The sequence below is a fragment of the Maylandia zebra genome, linkage group LG2 (assembly GCF_041146795.1).
Source record: "Maylandia zebra isolate NMK-2024a linkage group LG2, Mzebra_GT3a, whole genome shotgun sequence".
NCBI lineage: Eukaryota > Metazoa > Chordata > Actinopteri > Cichliformes > Cichlidae > Maylandia > Maylandia zebra.
In genome coordinates, this window is record NC_135168.1 from 6,045,008 (window position 1) to 6,068,226 (window position 23,219).

At 41.6% G+C, this 23,219-nt stretch overlaps 1 protein-coding gene across 1 annotated transcript; it reads left to right on the forward strand.

Moving 5' to 3' along the window:
- The first annotated feature begins 13,106 nt into the window (after positions 1 to 13,106).
- LOC143413390 (protein NLRC3-like) lies at positions 13,107 to 23,131 on the forward strand. Its single transcript, XM_076876328.1, has 9 exons — positions 13,107 to 13,230; positions 13,486 to 13,587; positions 16,295 to 16,396; positions 18,234 to 18,312; positions 18,474 to 18,678; positions 18,807 to 18,952; positions 19,550 to 20,604; positions 22,861 to 22,989; positions 23,128 to 23,131. The coding sequence occupies exons 1-9, from the start codon at positions 13,115 to 13,117 to the stop codon at positions 23,129 to 23,131; spliced, it is 1,938 nt and encodes a 645-aa protein (XP_076732443.1). The 5' UTR covers positions 13,107 to 13,114.
- Positions 23,132 to 23,219: the final 88 nt, after the last annotated feature.

Sequence of the window (23,219 nt, forward strand, 5' to 3'; positions counted from 1 at the left end):
TTTAGCAGTCTATACAGGAGGCTGACCTTTGCAACATGTACTTCTATAATGACTTCACCATTTAGGTTATTTGGTTATGTTTCACCCTGGATTTTGTGTGATAATATTTATTTTGTCCACTGATTTAAAAACAACAAACTATATGAATATAAAACAGTGTGAACAACAAAACATCAGCTTTGGAAACTTTGATGTAAAATTCTGCAGTTGTTTTCTCAGATATAGCATAAATCAAACTAACATACATCAGTGTGTTATTAATGTGCACACACACACACACACACACACACACACACACACACACACACACACACACACGTGTTACAATAAACAGCTCTTGTGCTTCTGTATGATTCTCAGTGCTTTCCATTTGCGTGTCCACAGGTTGCTGTAAGTGGTGCTTGACTGCAGTTTGCTCTAATTTCAAGTGGTTTGCTGTCACAAAGCCAACAGGAAGTCCGGCCATGGTTGAGCCAACTGAAGATGGGTTGAAGGTGGCGTCCTCGTTTCCTCTGTGAGTGCGAGAGGACAGACAAAGCAAACACCGTTTGGACAGCATTAAAATATTTACACTGATGATTAATGTTGTGTCTTTGCACCTGTAGCGATACATGTTGGAAAATGGAGACTTTAGCCACCAAGACTGACGTGCCTGGAAACTTCCCTGTGAGTACGCCCACAAAGACAGGAAACAGTTTAGCCACCGCGGTTAATCCTCCATCATCATCATCCAGTATTTTTCACATCTTTTCTTCTGCTGTTTCCCTTGTTGTCAGTCACGGGGTTTGTGACTGAAATGCGTGTGGTCGATGGGAAGCCTGACGAGTACGGCCTGAATCATTCCATCAACACCGGACGGAGTGAAACCTTTGTTGAAAACAGATTATATGGTAACGTTGCATTTAGCTTCAGTAAACTGTGAAGTTACAGCAGCAGATTTACATCACGTGGCTTCACAGGAAGTAGTCTGGACCTCAGCGCTGAGGTTCAAGCAGCTCTGCTTGCAGACGGCATCCTTCCTGAAAATGTTCTTCATCTTCCTAAAACCAGAACTTTTACATTGGTGCTGAAGTTCTATATAAAAACAGCCTGAAATACAAAGTGATGTTGTGCACTGATTACCTCACACTCTCCATGTTTCCTTCTACAGAGGAGTGACCGCCTGAGTGTTTTGTCTGATCTGTTGTTGATCGTCTCATTGACACTGCATGCAGATCTGACACCAGGGCTGGACTGGGACAAAAAATGGTCCCGGGCATTTTGACTGGAGACCGGCCCCCCAGGTATTAAAGGAAAAACCATAAAGCCTTTGAATGAAAACAAACGCTGTTGTCACAGTGATGGACGCTGTCTTGTTGGTATACATGCATCAGTCTAATAAACTTAAACCTGCACCATCCTCCCTGTCCTGCTATTCTAAACAGGAAGTAGACTGTTGGTCGAGTTAACCTCCTGAACATCTACAACACACGGTGGAAACCTGACATTAAGACAGAGACTAGAGGTGAGACATGATCATTGCTGATTACTGATGACAGATTTAGATATATTTTCATAAACCATTCATTTGCCACATCAATAAACAGCACGGCAGGGCAAAATATGTTTTCTAACATGGCAACCTTTAAAAAGTGAAAGGAGACAGAAAGACAGGTGAGAAAGAATCAAACTGACTTTTTGATGCATTTTACACACAGTACTGGTGCAGTATCTAGAAAATGTGGGAAACACTGGCATCATATGCAGTACTTACTTCTGAAGAAATTATGATGGGACCCTAAAAAATGACTATGTACAATAATGGATTTCTATACATTTTACATCAGATGAAAACGTTTGTTGTAAGATTCAGATAATTATTTATTAAAAGTGAGACATTTTAAATGAGAACAAGAAAGAAAAGTATGTCTTTGTGCCCCCCTCTCCCTGTTAATGCCCTACCTGCCCCCCTGGCAACACTTTGCTAGACCCGCCCCTGCACAGTTACCAGCTGTCAGCTACACAAAAAGGATCCTGGTGTTATTTGTCTCTCAGAAACAGTTCATAACTTCAACTCATTTTTGTTTTGTCATGTTTTGTTCTTTACATTGTCTTTCTTCTATATAATTGTTAAACATTTAATAAATATGTCTACAAAAAGATTTTAAAAATCAGACATTTCACCCAGACACCCAAATGATTTCTGACTGATGAAGGGGGCTGAAGGTGCCCTGCTCTTGCCCAGCTTCTGCTGCTCTCTCCCTGCTCACTGTCAGCAGCTGGCAGCCTCGGTCCTGCCTGAGACTCTTCATCTATCAGTGCCAAAGAATATGGGAAATAGCAACGCACAACATGCACATTACAAAACAAGCACATGAATCAGCATTACATTCATTAGTGAAGTGCTGACGTTCGTTCCTAAACTTTGGGCCTTAATTAACATCACTGTGAACTAATGTTTGCTTTGCTTCTTAACCAGTGAAGCAGCGAGGGGCTTTCTGAGGTTCCTGCTCGTAAATGCCCAAAATGAGTCGAGTATTTCTCTGCAACTACAAACTCTGTTTTCATCAGAGGTGTAAATATTACAGCACTGTGTCAGAGTCACTGAGGCTGGAACACAGAAAAGGGAAGTAGATGTATTTATTTTTAGACTTTATTGCCTGGAACCACTTTAAAAATACGCTTTGGGTCACAATTAACTGCAGAAACCAGGAATCCACATATGAACATTATCTGTGCAGAGATTTATGCTTCTGAAGGTAAACAGTGAAAACTTGCAGCACTAAATGCACAGATAGCCAGGCGTTTCACATTTTGGGACCATCTGCCAGTTTTCATTTCTTAGGTATTGAAGAGCAGAAATGATTGAATTTTATTTACATGCTTAAAAATGTTTGCTTTTGAATATTATTTGAAGAATTACCCACACACTCAGGCACTGTGGGCCTGTTTCCCTTTGCACAACCGAGTGTTGGAAACGGGCCTTTTCTCTTTAAACTCTGAGGGGCTGTAACTTTGGCTTCTATTGGCAGATTTGCATGATTGACCCTCTTTTTAAAATAGTTTTAGCCAAGAGAATCAAGCTAACATCACTGTTTTTACGTCAGCTCACGTCACATGTCACACGAGCTGTTTCAAGAAAAGTCCTCCTGTCACACAGCAATGCCTACATGAATCACACCACTCTGCTTAAATAATAATAATAATGTTTAGTGAAGCAGGTGAAGCAAAGGGCTGCTTTTAATAGGCTGGGAGACCCAGGTGTGCTGCTTTAGCTGCTGAGCCTCTCATGCTAGCCTCCATCTATAAGCTGGGATCACAGGAGCACTGCAGTCCTGACTAGATCAAGGATTGTTATTCATGCAGGTGACAAAAGTTTACATTCACAGAGTCATAGGATTGAGCCTGGTTTGAAAAGCAGCTGTTTAATGCAGCTGCTTAGAGTTCACACACAGTAGAAGAATCAGACTTGAGTCACATTTCAAACACTGGAAAAATACTCAGCAAGTAACAATGAAAACAGCACAGACTCAGTATATCCTGTTCAGTCCTGTGTTTGATATGAATGTGCTGTTCAGAGAGGACCTCGTGTCCTCTTTTACAAAGCTCATGATGTTTGTGTATAAATGAATGTAGGTGTGTTTCTAAGTGTGAAGGAGCCCTGGGAGAAAAGACTGAAGCTTGTGCCAAAGAACAAACAGGAAAGAAAGATCAGCATTAATGAAGACGAGCACAGAAGGAGCCCAAGCACGTGTTGCTTTTTCAGATTTCTCTAAAAGTGTGTGTTCATTTGTTCCATCCTTCACAATAAACAACAGCTGACAGACACACATGCACTCTGTGTCACTTCACAGGGGCTGATGAAAGTGGACACAGTAAAGGGAGAGCTGGACCTGCTCTACACATCCTGCACTCTGTTAACAGACTTTATTCTGCAGCATCAACAGATAAAAATATATGAAGATATAGAAACGTTTAACATTGTGACTGTTCACATTAGTGAAGCTGTTACTTTGCTGCCAGGTGGGAAAAGAAGCCTAAAGCCGAGTCTGATTAAACATCTGCTGCACGAGAGAGTTTCATGGCCCTGCTTTATCCTGTGCTTGCTGACCACCTCGTCCTGAAACCTCTTCATCATCCTCACAGTTGTGTGAAGAAAGAGGGAAGCAGGTGGAAACCATCTGTGCTGCTGTGTTCACTTGTGTGTGCGTCTATGGTCATATCTAATGTGTACCTACAGACAAACACAAACACCTGGCATTGCACAAGAGTCTCTACTGGAGCAACCTGCAGATGTCAGAGATGTGATTAGAGGGTAAAGTGGACTAGTGAGAGCATCTATGTTGTTGTTGTCTGCTGGGGGACAGCATCAGCTGCAGAGATGCATCAGGATCAGCAAACTAATCTGCAAGGCTGCAAGTGTCACTGAAGGAGTTTGAGTCAGTGAGGGACTCAAACTCACACAGCTGGTCAAGAAGGCTCAGCAGCTGCTGTATTTCCTGAGGAGGCTGAGGAAATTTGGTATGTTGGCCAAGATCCTCAGCAGGTTCTACAGCTGCACTGTGGAGAGCAGCCTGACAGCTGCATCACTGCATGGTACGGCAGCACTACTGCAAACCGCAAACGCCTGCAGAGAGTGATAACAACTGTGGAGAAGATCATCAGGACCCCGCTGCCCTCTCTGCAGAGCAGCTACCATCACAGAGTCCAGAGGAGAGACACACCTCTGCCCTCGAGACGAAGGTTCAGAAGTGTGAAATGTAGAACATCCAGACTCAACAACTCCATCTTCCCCACTGCTATCAGACTCCTGAACAGCTGACCGACCTCAAACTGCAGTTTGCACATCAGGTCACTTTGCACACTAAGTTCATTTTGCACATTAAACTCCATGTACATCCATGTACATCGACATCTGCAGACCACACGTGTCTTCAGTTACTTATTTGTACTTATTTGCAGTTATTTATCTTTTTATTTTATTTTTTTAAGTTATTTTTTATCCTTATTTTATCTTTTTATTTATTCTTATCTTGTTCTTTTAACCCTTATCTAACTTGGCATTGTGCACGGTGTGTTTAGATTCAGTTTAGATTCAGGGACATGGAGCCCCTGTTGATCCTCTACCTAATCACACGAGCCAAGGTGTGAAAACGGGTGTGGGTCTCAATCAGCCAAGGTCTTGGGTGAACCCATTGTGAGATCTAGCCCCACGCTATCATGTGATTTCCTGTGATCAAATGTCCCAGGATGTGAGTGGGCGTTAAGATGTCCATGTCCCTCTTCAAACAACTTAATGAAGTCCAGACGCTTTTCTTTCCAAGCTCCTTCAACAACATCATTCATAGAACAGCTTCCAGCTTCTTTTGCTCGGCTACAGTTTGGATGGATTTGCATTTAAAGATGCAACAAGACTAAAATGGTTAGGGTCAGGAGGTCAAAGGTCAGAGCTCCTGTGGGTCTGAGGGCGGCCTCACGCTGGAGAAGGATGAAGGAGTCTGACCTGAGCCAGTGTTTGACATGAACACATCAGCACTGCTGTCAGTGAGCCTAACGACAGCCGTTAGCATCATTTCAGTGTTTCAGTCATAAAAACACTTCCTGTCTCTGTGGTGGTTACAGTGACATCATGCAGTTTGTGCTTTGACCTCCAGAGGGCGACAAATCAGCACAGACAGAGAGCTCCATTCAAACTTTGCTGCCATCAGGAATAATTCTTCAAATATAATCATCAGTGTTTGAGCAGTTATGATATCAGGGACAATCTAGACATGTGTGACAATACTGAACATGTCACATGACACACCTCAAACATCATGTGATCCACTCTCAGTCTGCACTTTCATTCATGACTTCAACAGGTTGAAATGAGCTTTGAAGAAACATTCAGTGAAATAAATCTTTCATGGATTCATGTGAGCAGCAGATGAACTTTGTACCAACAACATCTTCAATAACAGAGTCTGAATGAAGCTCAGGTGTTGATGCTGCTCCCTGATTGGACGCTTGGTTTCAGCTCTGCTCTCAGTCTTTACTGCACAGGTGAAGGTAGAAAGTGTGACTGGATCTATAGACTGGAAACAGAGAAACATGCTGAACATTTGAAGCTTTGCAGCAGAAATGTTCATGTTACAAATACAGCAGAGCTGATCTGGGATCAGTGTGTTCACACCTGCAGCTACAACAAGGTTTCATGTCTCCACACGTCAGCATGTGAACTTTACTCTGACTCAGTCTGAGCAGTCAGACGGCATATTTTTAAAGTTAACACATCAGCACACACAGAGCTGAGCCCCTCCCACCTGTGCTGAGTTTCAGGTGGAGTCCCGCCTCCTTCCAGGAAGCAGCTCACCTGTGTGTCCGTGTTTAGTGTCCAGGTGTGGAGTGGAGCTTGTTGTTGGTGTGTGAAGAAACTGTAAGTTTGCTTTGTTTCCTCCTTTAACAGTTTGTCTTTAGGAACTTTACTGTTTGTTCAGCTCATGTTTGATTTCTTCACACAACAAACTGTGTGTGTTTGTATTTCCGGTCTCTCCATTAAAGTCAGTGTGTAATGTTTTCCAACAAGGCCGAGTGTCTCTGCCATTTTCTGGCCTTGTGTGATCAGAGTCCGGGAATCAGACTAAACACACTGAATGTGGCCTGCGGCCCGTTCTTCGTACCTCGCTAAGTAAGTTAGCTGGATTAGATTGTTGACGATTTCGTGTGATCTTGGATCGTTCGGTTCCCCGAAGCTCATCCGGGACTTGCTGCCATAGCAACAGAGCCGTAAGCCTAAACCTGCTCGGGAGCAGGTTTACTTTATGTAAACAGGATTAGATCGCGGCCACTCAGGTATGTCCGCTTCATTTATACGAAAGCAACAGCGATATTCCACCACTGTTTCACCATAAATAAATAACATCAATGTAACTAAAGATAATGCAGCACTTGATCCTTTTATTGATGTCACACAGATACATACAGGTCATTTCCTAAAAAAGGGAAATGTACTATTAACATTCTATTACATGTATGTGATTATTACAGATGTAATTCATATTTCAGAGTAGTAATTGTAAATTACTTTGTGTAATCAAGATGGGAGACCACGGCTATAAAAGCGAAGGTGGATTTGGGAAGCCTGTCGCAGCCATGTCCTGTCCGTATACGCGAGCCACCCATTGCGGAAGGTGCAAGATTGATAAGGAGAGTCCTCAGAATCCAGCGTATATTGCGGGATAGACAGGATCCTTTAGCTCAGCGCGACAGTGTGCTCATTGAGAGATATCGATATTCCCGTGAGGGTATTATTCACTTAACCAACTTGTTGACGAGGGGGTGCAGGACCACCACCTGTCTTTTTTTGCTCTGCCCTTTTCTTGGTTGCTGTTATGAACAAACTAACAGAGTATTTCAGGGTCTCTTTCCAAGAGACGACAAGCAATATAAGAGATAAATATTACCATTCTGTAGAATATTCTTATATTTCACTTTTACTTGTTCCCATGTTCTAGTGGGTCCTGTTGTGGCACTAATGTGTCAGGGGATATAATATAACATATTATAATATAATATAATGCCATATGATATTGGACAATATAGTGTCATATGATAGATCTACCGCCTACTGGTGTTGGCCAGAGGGGCCGATGGCGCGATATGGCAGCCTGGCTACAACCGTAGCTGCCTCCACCAGTGTGTGAATGTGGGAGTGAATGAATAGTGGTATCGTAAAGCGCTTTGGGTGCCTTGGAAAGCGCTATATAAACCCAATCCATTATTATTATTATTATTAAATTACTTACGAGTTTAATTTGTCAGCAACTTTCTGCCAGCCCTCTCTCCTTGCTTTTGCAGCCTTTGCAGTGTTCCCTTGCGTTTTAATTAAACTCTGAAACTCCTGAAATCCCTCACTCATGAGTTCTTGCTCTGCTGCCGGAAAATACCGACTGCGCCCCTTCGACATTTTCGCCGACCAATCAGCGGGTTGCCGATCAATGTTTCTACTATCGATGCGTAGCCCCTTTTACGACACCCAGTGATGTCACATTACTGCGTCCAGCTGTACTAATCGTCAACGGCAGGTGTGTTCGGGGAACCGGATTAGCGAGCTCACGGTTAGCGCGATGATTTGGTCTTGGATGTGTCAGTTGATCTTGGATGTAGTGAGCGACGTACGAAGAACGGGCCCCAGAGCTCAACCGGAGAGCCGCTGAGCTCCGGATGTTTTTATTTACACGCACAGCAGGAGACAGAGAGCGCACTTTGTAAATGAATACTTCGTATAGATGTGTGTTAGATTCAGGTTCAACATGTCGGTCTTAAAAATACTGCGTCACAAACTGTTGGCTCCTCTCCAACAGGAAGAAGTGTTACAAAACACACGAAACTGAACTAAATTAACTAAATTATTGAGAATGATCAATGAAATGATTTTGGAAAACTGATTAACATTTTACAGGAAATGGCCTGTTAGTGTTGTTAGTTTGGCTAAAAAAAAAGACTGAGTCACTGCTTTCAAAAAGTTCCGTTTTTATCATAAAATCTACATTAATCTACGTCAGTCCAGCCTCTGACCCCGTAAATATATAATAAATAAAAAATCAAATATAAACTGAAACAAGCAAACTCACCGTGGAAACTAACTGAAACTAAACAGAATTCAAAACACAAAGTGTAAAAGAAATGGAAATAAAAACTAATTAAAAATTACAAAACTACAACAACCTTGCTGTCTGTGGATATGTTTCGGGTGGAGGTTTCAGCCACCACAGATGTCTTCCTTCATTTGTCTGTAAGTCAGTGAGATCATTTAAAGATGGTGACATATCTGCCACAGTGTTAATTTAAAGTTCTCACCCTTCGTGTTCAGAGGCAGCAGGTGGAGGGACAGCAGAGGACTTTTTAAAACAAATTTGATTCAGCAGGTCGGCCTCTGTTAAAAATATCACGAACTGTCCGCTCAGACTGTTCACACTGAAACAAAGATGGAGGATAAAACATGTTTTACATTTCTCAGACTGAACAAACGTTACTGTATTAAGTTTAAAACACTGTTAATAAATCGGAACATTTAAAGATGCTTCAGTCACGGTTTTTATATTAATAGTAAGTCAGATGTTGAGCTTTGGCGTGAAAAAAGTTTTTCTTTTTTCCTGGTGAGGAAAAAAGTTTGAAAAGAATCAGTTTTAAGTTTTATATATACATATTTGATTTGTACGGGACTCATATTTTAATACTAAAGTAAACCTTTTGTCTTCTGTCTGTACAAAATACCAGATATTAAAGTGCGGATGTTACAGATGTTTATATCTATATTTTATTATGAAACAGAACAAATGAACAGTTTAGCACAAACAAACGTTAACATGTAGATATTGTACTAAACTGCAGTGAATATGAACTCAAACTTTGACTTTTACAAGATTAAACTTTATAGTGACGTGTAGGAGAGGAACAGATGAACACGAACTTTGACATTTGAATACAAACGAGTGATTCTGAGCATTTTTTTCTCACCTCATCATCTTATAATATATTTGCTTATTCTTCATAAACAGTAAAAAAAAATCAGATCAGTGGATCTATTTTACCGTTTTAATGGCAGAATGGACAGAAGTTTCATATCTCTGTGTTTATTTTTGAGGGGATCACTGTATATCAGTACTGTTATAGTTTAATATTATTTCTGTTCAACTGCTTGAGCAAAAAAGCTTAAAGTTTGAAACCAGGAGTTTCCATAGTGAGTTAAAAATATTTGCACAGCAGCTCCGAGAACTTTTATCAATATTTCTTTGAATCCTCTAAATTTCATTCATAGGTGTTGGACTGTTCATAGGTCTCAATAAAGTTTGTTTCAAAAGAAAAAGACTGACACAGACACGTCATCCGTCTGTGTTCATGTCACATGAAACTTAGTGGAAAATTCCTTCTTATGCTGCATTCAGGAGCACCAGTAAAACCTCGGTTCTCCAGAGATTAGAAACGCTTTGGGTCACATGAATGGCGGCCATGAAAACGACATTCTTGTATGAGAACCAAGAAATGTTGATTTCTCAGGGAACATTACTGATAATTAAGAATTTAGAGAAAGACATATTTATTTTAATAAAAGCTGAACCTGCTCAGTGGAAAAACAGAAATGTGTTACGGCCCTAGCAGGGCCTCCTCCTGAAGGTGCCTGTGTGGGAGTGTCCTTCAATGGCTTCTGCCTGAGGTGCCAGCTTTCCCTTTTACACAGCTGACTCTTGTCAGTAATCAAAAGTATTTAATCCCAGGGAAAGGTGAGTTCTGGGCCAGAGTGCCATGGGAGTGGTTGCAGCTAGTGAGCTGCTCGCTTTCTTTTTGGCTTACGTTTTACTTTATTGACCAACGCCTGAGTTTTGTTTGTTTTCTTAAATGGTGATAGCGGCTTGTCCGTCTCTTTTAGTTGAGCTACTTTAATAAAACTCTTTAATTTAACCCCTTTGCCTTCTTGTCTCCTTTTTCTGACCCGGACACTTTTTGTTACTCCCCCCTCACCGCCTAGACCCCTCAGGGGAACGTAACAAATGAGACGAGATTAAATCTGACATCACGAAGTTAAACTGTCAGAAACTCTTCTGAAAATCTGCCTCCTCCCCCCCTGTGCTGAGCTTCAGGTGGAGTCCTGCCTCCTTCCAGGACGGCTGTAAGTTTGCTTTGTTTCCTCCTAAAACAGTTTGTCTTTAGGAACTTTAGGGGCTTTTTTTCTCCTCATGAACATGATGTGAGACAGAGGACAGAGCTGCTTGTGTTCTGCTTTTTTGGGTTTCCCTCAATAAGCTGCTCCCTTTATGTTCTCAGTTCTTCTGTATCTAATGTCAGCATGTGAGTCATCTTCAAACACAAGCTGAACATGTTTTCATGGTAGCATCGGTAGGATTCATGGAAAAAGCACTGATTCAGGTCACTAACCAGGTTCAGGGGGATGACTGGAGTATTTCCCAAACAGAGACATCCTGCGGGGATCTTTGTTCTCTTGTAGACTCTGATATTGTTTCCAATGTTTCCAATAACAAAAGAGAAAATCTGTTTGATTCATTTTTGTTTCTTTCTTTTGTAGATATAGAGATATACCTCTAGGTTAGATTTATTTCTCTGAACCTCCACAGCTGCAGGTGGAGGAGATGGTGTCTCCATCAGCAGATTCAGTGGAAAGGCCGGACTTAAAGGAGGCTTCAAAAGGCTTCCAGACAGGATGAACTGGGCTAAGTGACAGAGAGGATAGAAAGGATTGTTTTGAACTTTGAATCATATAAAATCATTCCTGTAGTCCCAGAATAAAAACATTGTAACATTTGAATGTCACAGCATATCTGAGTGAAGAATAAGTCAGTGTCATTAGCTTGTATAAAACAGCCTCAATTCACCAAAGACATCTTGCTTAACTATAGCTGAGAGCCAATAAGCAGATTTTTAGAGCCCAGATCTAAAAATGTCTAAGAACAGTTGGTTCATAGACCCTTGGTCTGAGGAACAGAATATAACAACACACTACTTAATCTAGTGAGTAACTAAGTAATGTACTGCATTACTTTTAAGAAAAGCAAGAAGAAGAACCCGAACAGAGCAAATCAGCATGTGAACTTTACCCTGACTCAGTCTGAGCAGTCAGACGGCTTTTTTTTTTTTTTTTTGGAGTAACACATAAAGGTGTGACACACACACTTAAATCCAATCTGAAGTGAGACTCAAAGTTCAGTTTGTACATAAACAGTAAAAGAAACTGCATTTACAGTATTTCACAGAACTGAGTACACTGATTTTCCTGCCTCCATCAGTCTGTGGAGGAGGTGGAGCTGCTGCTCTCACTGACACACTGACTGCAGAATGAGCTCAGCTGCTGTTCCACAGTAACTGCTGCGAGGTGGACACATCTGTTTGACCATAACCAGTTACTGTGTCAACAGCTGTTGGAGGTCAGGGGTGTTTATAATTACAGTGCAGGTGGATGCATATCATGGATGCACCATATGCATGCATATCTATGAAGCGCCTTGAGGTGACTTTTGTTGTGATTTGGCGCTATATAAATAAAATTGAATTGAATTGAATGTAGTGTAGAACTGAATTAAACATGCTGACGTTATCTGTTTAAAAATCCTTCATTACAAATATTGGATCTGCTTCAACAGGAAGTAATTATGACAACAATACAAAGGTTGTTGGGTTTGATATTTAGACTGACTTAATTAGATAATGGTAAATGGCCTGTATTTATATAGCGCTTTACTAGTCCCAAAGGACCCCAAAGCACTTTACACATCCAGTCATCCACACATTCACACACACTGGTGATGGCAGCTACATTGTAGCCACAGCCACCCTGGGGCGCACTGACAGAGGAAACATTCCACAACGTCAACACAACATCAACACAAGTACAGAAACAAACTGTCACTTCTAATTTTTCTTATTAATAGTGAATCAGTGTGTGTCAGTGAATGCATCGTGTGTGCTTCAGGCTCCATCTAGTGGCCTGATAGTAGAGCAGCTGATGGCAGCTTCCTCTGCCTCACACTGCTGTCTGACTGCATCCAGCTGACACTGAGATGAAGCAGGAAAGAAGCAGCTGATGGTAAATGGCCTGCATTTGTAGCGCTTTTCTACTCCATAGGACCCCAAAGCGCTTTACACTACATTCAGTCATTCACCCATCCACACACACATTCACACACTGGTGATGGCAGCTAGATTGTAGCCACAGCCACCCTGGGGTGCACTGACAGAGGCGAGGCTGCCGGACACAGGCGCCACCGGGCCCTCTGACCACCTCCAGTAGGCAAACACGGGGTTAGTATCTTGCCCAAGGATATTTGGCACGCAGCCAGAATGCAGCCTGGGATCGAACCACCGACCTTCTGATTAGTGGCTGACCTGCTCTGCCACCTGAGCTACAGCCACCCTAAAAATATATTTGGACAGCACACATGATGGAAAGGAGGATTTCAGTTGATGCACATGAATGATTTGTGTTTCCTCTGCAGGTAGAAAGTGTGTGTGAGCTGATGTGAATCATGTGACCTGGTTTCTAGGTCACATGACAGGTCAGAGGTCGGCGACTGTAACTCAGTGACTCCTGTTAATGTGAACTCACTGAGTGTTTGTGGTTTACCTCTCAGACTGACTGAAGACGATGATGGAGGAAGAGGAGGACAGAGCAGAATCTGCAGGGTCCAGCTGTCTGTCTGTGAGGAGTGACCGGTCCAAAGGTCTAAATCCAGAGTTCAGTGGTGAACCTGGAGCAACGAGGTCAGAGAGCTGAACTCACTGAGTAACAGAAATAATTCTGCACTGACATTATAATCAGTGTTGACTCTGGTTGATTGTCTGACTGTGTTTGTGAGCTGAGAGGAAATGAAAATGAGTTTGTAACAAAAATCAGTTTTGTCCAGTTTTCCTGTAAAAAGCTGAACTCTAATCTAAGAGGATGTTACTGACAGGAAACAGCTGCAATATCTGCAGTCTGTGTGATCACAGCTGCTTCAATCATGTTTGTGTCTGCAGAGGTCAGAGGTCACAGTCTGCAGGATCTAGCTGTCCGTCCGTGAGGAGTGATGAGTCCAAACCTCAACCTCCAGACTTCAGTGGTGAACCTGGACAAACTAGGTCAGAGAGCTGTGATGACTCCTTTACATGTTTGTGTTTCCTGGATAAATATGACCTGAAACACCCTCAAATTTTTACAAAGATTCATTAAAAAGAAAACAATATTGGCTAAGCTTAGAGTGAATCTCCATGAATAAATGTAAGTCAGTATTCAGTTCAATTAAATTTTATTTATACAGCTCAAATCACAATAATGGCTGCCTTAGAGTATTTTACAGTATATTATAAGGTAGACCCTACAATAATACATACAGAGAAAAACCCAACAGTCATATACAGTGGGGCAAAAAAGTATTTAGTCAGCCACCGATTGTGCAAGTTCCCCCACTTAAAATGATGACAGAGGTCAGTAATTTGCACCAGAGGTACACTTCAACTGTGAGAGACAGAATGTGAAAAAAAAATCCATGAATTCACATGGTAGGATTTGTAAAGAATTTATCCGTAAATCAGGGTGGAAAATAAGTATTTGGTCACCTCAAACATGGAAAATCTCTGGCTCTCACAGACCTGTAACGTCTTCTCTAAGAAGCTTTTCTGTCCCCCACTCGTTACCTGTATGAATGGCACCTGTTTGAACTCATCATCTGTATAAAAGACACCTGTCCACAGCCTCAAACAGTCAGACTCCAAACTCCGCCATGGCCAAGACCAAAGAGCTCTCGAAGGACACCAGGAAAAGTATTGTAGACCTGCACCAGACTGGGAAGAGTGAATCTACAATAGGCAAGCAGCTTGGTGTGAAGAAATCAACTGTGGGAGCAATCATCAGAAAATGGAAGACATACAAGACCACTGATAATCTCCCACGATCTGGGGCTCCACGCAAGATCTCATCCCGTGGGGTCAAAATGATCATGAGAACGGTGAGCAAAGATCCCAGAACCACACGGGGGGACCTGGTGAATGACCTGCAGAGAGCTGGGACCAAAGTAACAAAAGTCACCATCAGTAACACACTACAACGGCAGGGAATCAAATCCCGCAGTGCCAGACGTGTTCCGCTGCTGAAGCCAGTGCATGTCCAGGCCCGTCTGAAGTTTGCCAGAGAGCACATGGATGATACAGCAGAGGATTGGGAGAATGTCATGTGGTCAGATGAAACCAAAGTAGAACTTTTTGGTATAAACTCAACTCGTCGTGTTTGGAGGAAGAAGAATACTGAGTTGCATCCCAAGAACACCATACCTACTGTGAAGCATGGGGGTGGAAACATCATGCTATGGGGCTGTTTTTCTGCCAAGGGGACAGGACGACTGATCCGTGTTAAGGACAGAATGAATGGGGCCATGTATCGTGAGATTTTGAGCCAAAACCTCCTTCCATCAGTGAGAACTTTGAAGATGAAACGAGGCTGGGTCTTCCAACATGACAATGATCCAAAACACACCGCCCGGGCAACAAAGGAGTGGCTCCGTAAGAAGCATTTGAAAGTCCTGGAGTGGCCTAGCCAGTCTCCAGACCTCAACCCCATAGAAAATCTGTGGCGGGAGTTGAAAGTTCGTGTTGCTCGGCGACAGCCCCAAAACATCACTGCTCTCGAGAAGATCTGCATGGAGGAATGGGCCAAAATACCAGCTACTGTGTGTGCAAACCTGGTAAAGACCTATAGTAAACGTTTGACCTCTGTTATTGCCAACAAAGGTTATGTTACAAAGTATTGAGTTGTATTTTTGTTATTGACCAAATACTTATTTTCCACCCTGATTTACGAATAAATTCTTTACAAATCCTACCATGTGGATTCATGGATTTTTTTTCACATTCTGTCTCTCACAGTTGACGTGTACCTCTGGTGCAAATTACTGACCTCTGTCATCATTTTAGGTGGGGGAACTTGCACAATCGGTGGCTGACTAAATACTTTTTTGCCCCACTGTAACCCATATGAGGAAGCACTGTGGCAACAGTGGGAAGGAAAAACTCCCTTTTAACAGGAAGTAACCTCCGGCTGAACCAGGCTCAGGGAGGGGCGGGGCCATCTGCTGCGACCGGTTGGGGTGAGAGAAGGAAGACAGGATAAAGACATGCTGTGGAAGAGAGACAGAGATTAATAACACCCATATGGAAAAGAAATAGTAAAAACTTATATGATTTACTCATGAAAGTGGCCACTTTCTCATTACTTTCATATATTGTTTTAGTAAGTATCCAAAACATACAAGTTTCATTATATAATTTTTCAATGGATCTTATATCTGTTTTCACTCTTGTATGCTTTTCATACAAGTTTCACACACAAACTTTATAAGATTTTCCATATGGGCAAGTACGATACATTCAATACAGAGAGGTCTATTAACACATAGTGAGTGAAGAAGAAACACCCAGTGCATCATGGGAATCCCCCGGCAGCCTACGTCTATTGCAGCATAGCTAAGGGAGGATTCAGGGTCACCTGGTCCAGCCCTAACTATATGCTTTAGCAAAAAGGAAAATTTGAAGCCTAATCTTAAAAGTAGAGATAGTGTCTGTCTCTTGAATCCAAACTGGAAGCTGGTTCCACAGAAGAGGGGTCTGAAAACTGAAGGCTCTGCCTCCCATTCTACTTTTAAAGTAGAATAGAATGAAGTAAGACCAGTTCATCTTCTGCTCACAGAACTGTTGACAGAAATTTGTACTCTAAGAGGATGTTACTGACAGGAAACAGCTGCATTATCTGCAGTCTGTGTCATCACAGCTGCTTCAATCATGTTTGTGTCTGCAGAGGTCAGAGGTCACAGTCTGCAGAGTCCAGCTGTCCGTCTGTGAAGAGTGCCTGTTACGAACCTCAACCTCCAGACTTCAGTAATGAAGCTGGACCAATGAGGTCAGAGACCTGTGATGATGAGATGTTTGTATTTTCCTGGATAAATATGACCAAAGATTCATTAAAAAGATACAAATATTAGACTTTGTCCTTTAGCGCTGTGTGGCAGGCAGGATTGGATCCAAACACAACAGGATGAAGCCACAGAGGCAGCTTTATTTCAGCTGTGAACATGCAAACAGTCTGAGAGGTCACAAAGACACCCAGCAGCTAAAGCCTGAATCATACTTGCTGCTGTTAATGAGACTCCATCAGGACAACACTGAACCACAGTGGTGTTCATGCTGGCTCAGCTCCGGGCTGACTGTCATAGGGTTGTGTCAACATGGCACCTGTGTGTGTAGCTGTTAGCTGTTCTGTTCATGGTCGCTTTGTTTCTTCTACGCTTCTGGTTTATGACTTCCAATCACTCCTAAATATCTGAGCTACTGTTGAGGAGCAGTCCTGACTGGCCCCAGGATGTCAGGAATGATCAAATATCCCAACTGTGCTAGAGATCGTACCAGTGTTCCTCCGCCTCAGATACAGCTGACCATTTTCTTTGTTCTTATAAAAAATTAAATCATTCCTTATGTTTAGATAGATTCATCCATTCAGACAAACAACAACTTATTTCCCGTTAAATTCAACCTGCTTGGAAATTCTTGATCCCATTGGTCCTCTCACAATCAGTAGTGTAAAACCTAAAACCCAGCCTTGGTTGAATAATGTTACCAGATCATTGCTAAATAATCAGAAGGCTGTAAGAGCAGCAGAAACAAAGTATTGCTCCAAGATCATGTCTAACATCTGTCAAGGACCTCATATTTTATTTAGTGTTATTAACTCAGCTCTAAATCCTCCTACTGCTGCTCCTCTTGTAGCATCATTGAGTCTCAGGAGAAAGACAGACTGTGACACAAAGAAAATAAGTCGTTCTTCCAAAGGACGGTTGAATAATAATATAATATGTTTTAGAAGCACCAAACAAACTCAAACTCTGGATCCTAATCCAGCAGAAACATGGTAGATGTGCCTGAAGTGAAAATCCACCATCACCCAGAGCTGAAGCTGTTCTGTGTAAAGGACTCAAATTCCGTCCGTGATGTAAGATTGATCAGCAGCTACAAAAATGTTCATAGTTGCTGCAGATTCCGTAGGAAAAGTTTCACATTTGTATCTTATAGATGGAGAACACTTTGTGCCTTCTGGAGATCAGTTCATCTTCTGCTCACTGAACTGTTGACACAAACAGACATTTGAAGCTTTTCCATGTAAATGCTTGGAGGCTTCAAACATCCATCTGTCCACACAGGCTGATGTTTTACTGCTGTGTGTGTGGGAACATAAGTCTGAAGCATCGTCTTACTCTGCACACATAACGACAACTGTGAGCCAATGGATGTGTAGACTATCAGCATGACAACATGTTGTTTGAGGTCAGTCCCAAAGTCAATCTGTGACCGTTTAAACTCCAGAATCATCTCCTGCTGTTGTTGTAGGTTCACTGCAGCTAACAAACTTTTACAGGACAAAAGCTGTTAAAAAAAAGTGAAGAGCAGCAACAACACACAGCTCAAAGTTCAATACTAATGCACACACTCAGGAGAATTATTCATAAACTTGATTTTTTTTTTTTCAATTTAATGAAGTTTCAAAGTTTCTTCTAAGCTTTGCAACATCATCCCTTGCATCAAAGCTGAAAGAGAGTCCATGAAAAACTGACTAAAGATTACTAATATTCTCTTAATCTGAGACCTTAAAACTTGACAAAGTTGATTCAGATTAAGTTATTTTAGCGGAAAACTACTGGATCTTTATCCTGTGCTTTAACTAATTCTTGATGATTCCTCCACAGAGTGGACCAGGAGAGCTCAGAGGTTCCCAGTGGTCAGCCTGCCCAGCAGCATCAAACACAGCTGGACTCCATATTTATGGTCTGTACATGTACAACAACTACTTTTCCATCTATTCTGTTCACAGTCATCTCCATGCTGCTCTTTGTAGACCAGTGGATCGTCAGTGTGTCCAACATGGATCTGATGTTTGGCTCCATGATTTCAGTCTGATTGGCTCATTCATAAATATTCTATTCCAGCTGCTGGAGGACAACATCATCACTTTTGTGAAGAACGAGCTGAAGAAGATGCAAAAGGTTCTGAGTTCAGATTACCCAGAATGCTTACAGACTCAGAGGGAGGATAATGAGCAGAGGAGGAGCAGCAGAGAGGCATTTATGAAGATCACAGTGGATTTCCTGAGGAGAATGAAGCAGGAGGGGCTGGCTGACCATCTGCAGAGAAGTAAGAAGATTTCTATAAAGTTTCTAGCTATTTAATAAATAAACTATTGTTTTAAGAGATGGACCAAAGTGTAACCAAATATCAGCACTTTAAAAAGATGAGGCATAATATTCTGTATTTGTTTACAGAGAATTTTCCTACAGTATGCCAACGTAAGGTAAAATTGACACTGCAAAAGAACTTCCAGTGTGTGTTTGAGGGGATTGCGAAAGCTGGAAACCCAACCCTCCTGAATCAGATCTACACAGAGCTCTACATCACAGAGGGCGAGACTGCAGAGGTCAATGATGAACATGAGGTCAGACAGATTGAAACAGCATCCAGGAAACCAGACAGACCAGAAACAACAATCAGACAAGAAGACATCTTTAAAGCCTCACCTGGAAGAGATGAACCAATCAGAACTGTGCTGACAAAGGGAGTGGCTGGCATTGGGAAAACAGTCTTAACACAGAAATACACCCTGGACTGGGCTGAAGACAAAGCCAACCAGGACATCCAGTTCATATTTCCATTCACTTTCAGAGAGCTGAATGTGCTGAAAGAGGAAAAGTTCAGCTTGGTGGGACTTGTTCATCACTTCTTTGCTGAAACCAAAGAAGCAGGAATCTGCAGCTTTGAAGACTTCCAGGTTGTGTTCATCTTTGATGGTCTGGATGAGTGTCGACTTCCTCTGGACTTCCACAAAACTACAATCCTAACTCACCCTAGAAAGTCCACCTCATTGGATGTGCTGCTGATAAACCTCATCAGGGGGAAACTGCTTCCCTCTGCCCGCCTCTGGATAACCACACGACCTGCAGCAGCCAATCAGATCCCTCCTGACTGTGTTGGCATGGTGACAGAGGTCAGAGGGTTCACTGACCCACAGAAAAAGAAGTACTTCAGGAAGAGATTCAGAGATAAGAAGCAAGCCAGCAGGATCATCTCCCACATCAAGACATCACGAAGCCTCTACATCATGTGCCACATCCCAGTCTTCTGCTGGATCACTGCTACTGTTCTGGAGGATGTGCTGAAAACCAGAAAGAGAGGACAGCTGCCCAAGACCCTGACTGAGATGTACATCCACTTCCTGGTGGTTCAGGCCAAAGTGAAGAAGGTCAAGTATGATGGAGGAGCTGAGACAGAGCCACACTGGAGTCCAGAGAGCAGGAAGATGATTAAGTCACTGGGAAAACTGGCTTTTGATCAGCTGCAGAAAGGAAACCTGATCTTCTATGAATCAGACCTGACAGAGTGTGGCATCGATATCAGAGCAGCCTCAGTGTACTCAGGAGTGTTCACACAGATCTTTAAAGAGGAGAGAGGACTGTACCAGGACAAGGTGTTCTGCTTCATCCATCTGAGTGTTCAGGAGTTTCTGGCTGCTCTTCATGTCCACATGATCTTCATCAAGTTTGGAATCAATCTGCTGGAAGAACAACAAACAACCTCCAATAAGTCTGAAACAAGAGAATCTGCAGAGAAACACTTCTACCAGAGTGCTGTGAACAAGGCCTTAGAGAGTCCAAATGGACATCTGGACTTGTTCCTCCGCTTCCTCTTGGGTCTTTCACTGCAGACCAATCAGACTCTCCTACGGGGTAGCCTGAGACAGACAGATAGTAGCTCACAGATCAATAAGGAAATAGTTCAGTACATCAAGAAGAAGCTCAGTGAGAAAATGTCTGCAGAGAAAAGCATCAATCTGTTCCACTGTCTGAATGAACTGAATGATCATTCTCTAGTGGAGGAGATCCAACAGTCCCTGAAATCAGGAAGTCTCTCCACAGATAAACTGTCTCCTGCTCAGTGGTCAGCTCTGGTCTTCATCTTACTGTCATCAAAAAAAGATCTGGATGTGTTTGACCTGAAGAAATACTCTGCTTCAGAGGAGGCTCTTCTGAGGCTGCTGCCAGTGGTCAAAGCCTCCAAAAAAGCACTGTAAGTCAATATGTAATCAAACCTTCGCTTTAAAACGTTTGTAATAGACAGTCACCCTAACCACCCTATGCTATCACACATCTGTATCCCAACATATCCCAAGGTCATTTAATTTAATGGGGGCGATCGTGGCCCTGGCTCCGACAGTCTCGGTCGTTGTGCCCTTCGGCAAGACACTTGACCTGTTGCCTACTGGTGGTGGTTGGAGGGCCCGGTGGCACCAGTGTCCGGCAGCCTCGCCTCTGTCAGTGCACCCAAGTGCAGCTGTGGCTACAATGTAGCTTGCCATCACCAGTGTGTAAATGTGTGTGTATGGGTGGGTGACTGAATGTAGTCTAAAGAGCTTTGGGGTCCTTAGGGACTAAGTATTAAATATAACAAATGGCCTGCATTTGTATAGCGCTTTACTCAGTCACAAGTATTAAACATAACAAAGCTGTAACTGATTTTTTTTATAGTGAACTAAATTGTTTAAAATTGTAGACATCAATGTCTTGATGCATGCTCAATCATCAGAATCAGAATCGTGTTAAGTAAATCTCCAAAAGTTGATTCTGTTCATCTGGACGTAGCGTTTTCAGTGGGAGAAACATTTCATCATCAATCTTATAAACAGTACGTAATGACTGAAACCAGCCCACTAAAAGAACATTGGGCTGGGAGGTCTCTGTGAATGGTACTTGTGGCCATTGATCAGTGGTCTTTGATCAGTTGTGGTGGTTGATCAATGGTCATGAGAATTTGCATATTTATGATGAAGGTGACCTCCCAGCCCATTGTTCCTCCAGTGGGCTGGTTTCAGTCATTATGCAAATGTACTGTTTATGAGATTGGGGAAACCTGCAGTCAGCTGAGACTGAAGAAGTCACTTGGATGAGTGACAAAATGTTTCTCCCACAAAATGCTACGTCCAGATGAACATAGTCAACATTTGGAGATATATACATCAATGCAGATCTATAGGAAAAAATTAAAACAAAAGAGAAAATAAAGGTTTTGGCGTTTGAAATTTGAACTTGGACAAATTTTTGACACAACCTTTAAACATTTAAACTCAACAAGTTTTGATCTAAAAACCACATCCACACTGACCTGTGCACAAAAAACTCAACTAACATGGGATTTCTTTTTAATCCTTGTTTAAGGAGGTTTAATCTTTCTAAAACCCCTGGTTTTCGCCAGTTATTGTTCAACAAACTACATGGTTAGACTATCTATTTCTCAAAATAGAAGATTTAAAATAACCTAACGTAAATCAAATTAAAATATATGGTTCTGTGATATAGATATTAATTTGCCATTTAAATATATATTTAAATACGTTTAAAATAAAAACAAACATAAACAAAATATTCAGGGACCACTCTGTTCCTGCTTCGATATGAATAAATATCTAAACCTTTGTCTATATTTATCTTTATTGGGATTTTTTCAACTTCTTTAGTTTCCAAAAGAAAATCAACCAATATTTTAAAATATATTTTTATCTATTTAAAAAATATATATTAAAAAACATAAAAAATTGTGTTTTAAAGGTTTCCCTTGATCATAAAATTAAAACATTGGAAAGTTATAATCTCTCTTGTCAGCATGACCACATTTTAACTACTTGTTAACTACCTGTTTTTCCAACTTTATCCACAGTTCGTTGACTATTTACATTGTTAATTTCATATTTAGCTTGTTGGGCTAGTGCCAATGTAAGTTTGCAGAGACTGCTTCTTTGTCTTTCCCTTTTTATTCCTTTTATTTTCAGTAATTGCAACAGAACAGTATAAAACATTGCTTACTGCATATCTGCTTTTTCTGACAGCAATTTCAGTACCATTATTTTAGCCAGTTTTAAAAAACCGAGGGTGTGCAACCAGGTCCAGTACGAGATTTAAAAAAAATATATATATAATTTTGAAGTATGAAGTTAGAGAACAAAAATCTAGAGCCCGATATTAGAAGAATATGTCATCTTTAAAATATGTGCATATATGCTTATCTAGCCCCCTTCAATCTATGTTAACTGTTGTTTTGAATCATAAATGCTGCAATTAGTCTTAAAGGCTCAAGCAGTATAGTATGAGTGTGCTATTGTGTACTGAGCCAATAAAACAATATCTACCAGCTCCTCACTGATTCCTACTTAGATAAATTTTTTATGTGTATATGTTTTTTTTTTTTACAAAGTTAATGCATGGTATGTATTAAATTGTTCGTTTTTTTGTCCATTTTATTTTGATTCCCCCCTCCCCCCCTTTTCTTCAGACTGAGTCACTGTAACCTCTCAGAGAGAAGCTGTGAAGCTCTGTCGTCAGTTCTCAGCTCCCAAGCCTCCTGTCTGAGGTTGCTGGACCTGAATTATAACAACCTGCAGGATTCAGGAGTGAAGCTGCGGTCAGATCAAGTGATATTAGGCTTTTTTTTCATCAAATAGCAAAAAACTCTGATAAGTCAACTTCATTCATATGTGTTTGTACTTTTAGTATTTCAGTCCAAGTCAGAGTAAACTGTCACATTTTTGTCTTGTTTAAGATAAGGCAATGAGAATTCCAGCAAGTCCTGAAAAAGTTTTAAATACTGACATATCTAATAGCTTCTAACTGCACCATCAATACACTTTAACG

Bases quoted from the DNA above. Each gene is read 5' to 3' on its own strand.
- LOC143413390 (XM_076876328.1), top strand. From the start codon at position 13,115: ATGATGGAGGAAGAGGAGGACAGAGCAGAATCTGCAGGGTCCAGCTGT. The intron at 13,231-13,485 runs GTCAGAGAGCTG...TTGTGTCTGCAG, and splicing joins GGTGAACCTGGAGCAACGAG to AGGTCAGAGGTCACAGTCTG. The intron at 18,953-19,549 runs GCAGAGGTCAAT...ACTGACCCACAG, and splicing joins ACATCACAGAGGGCGAGACT to AAAAAGAAGTACTTCAGGAA.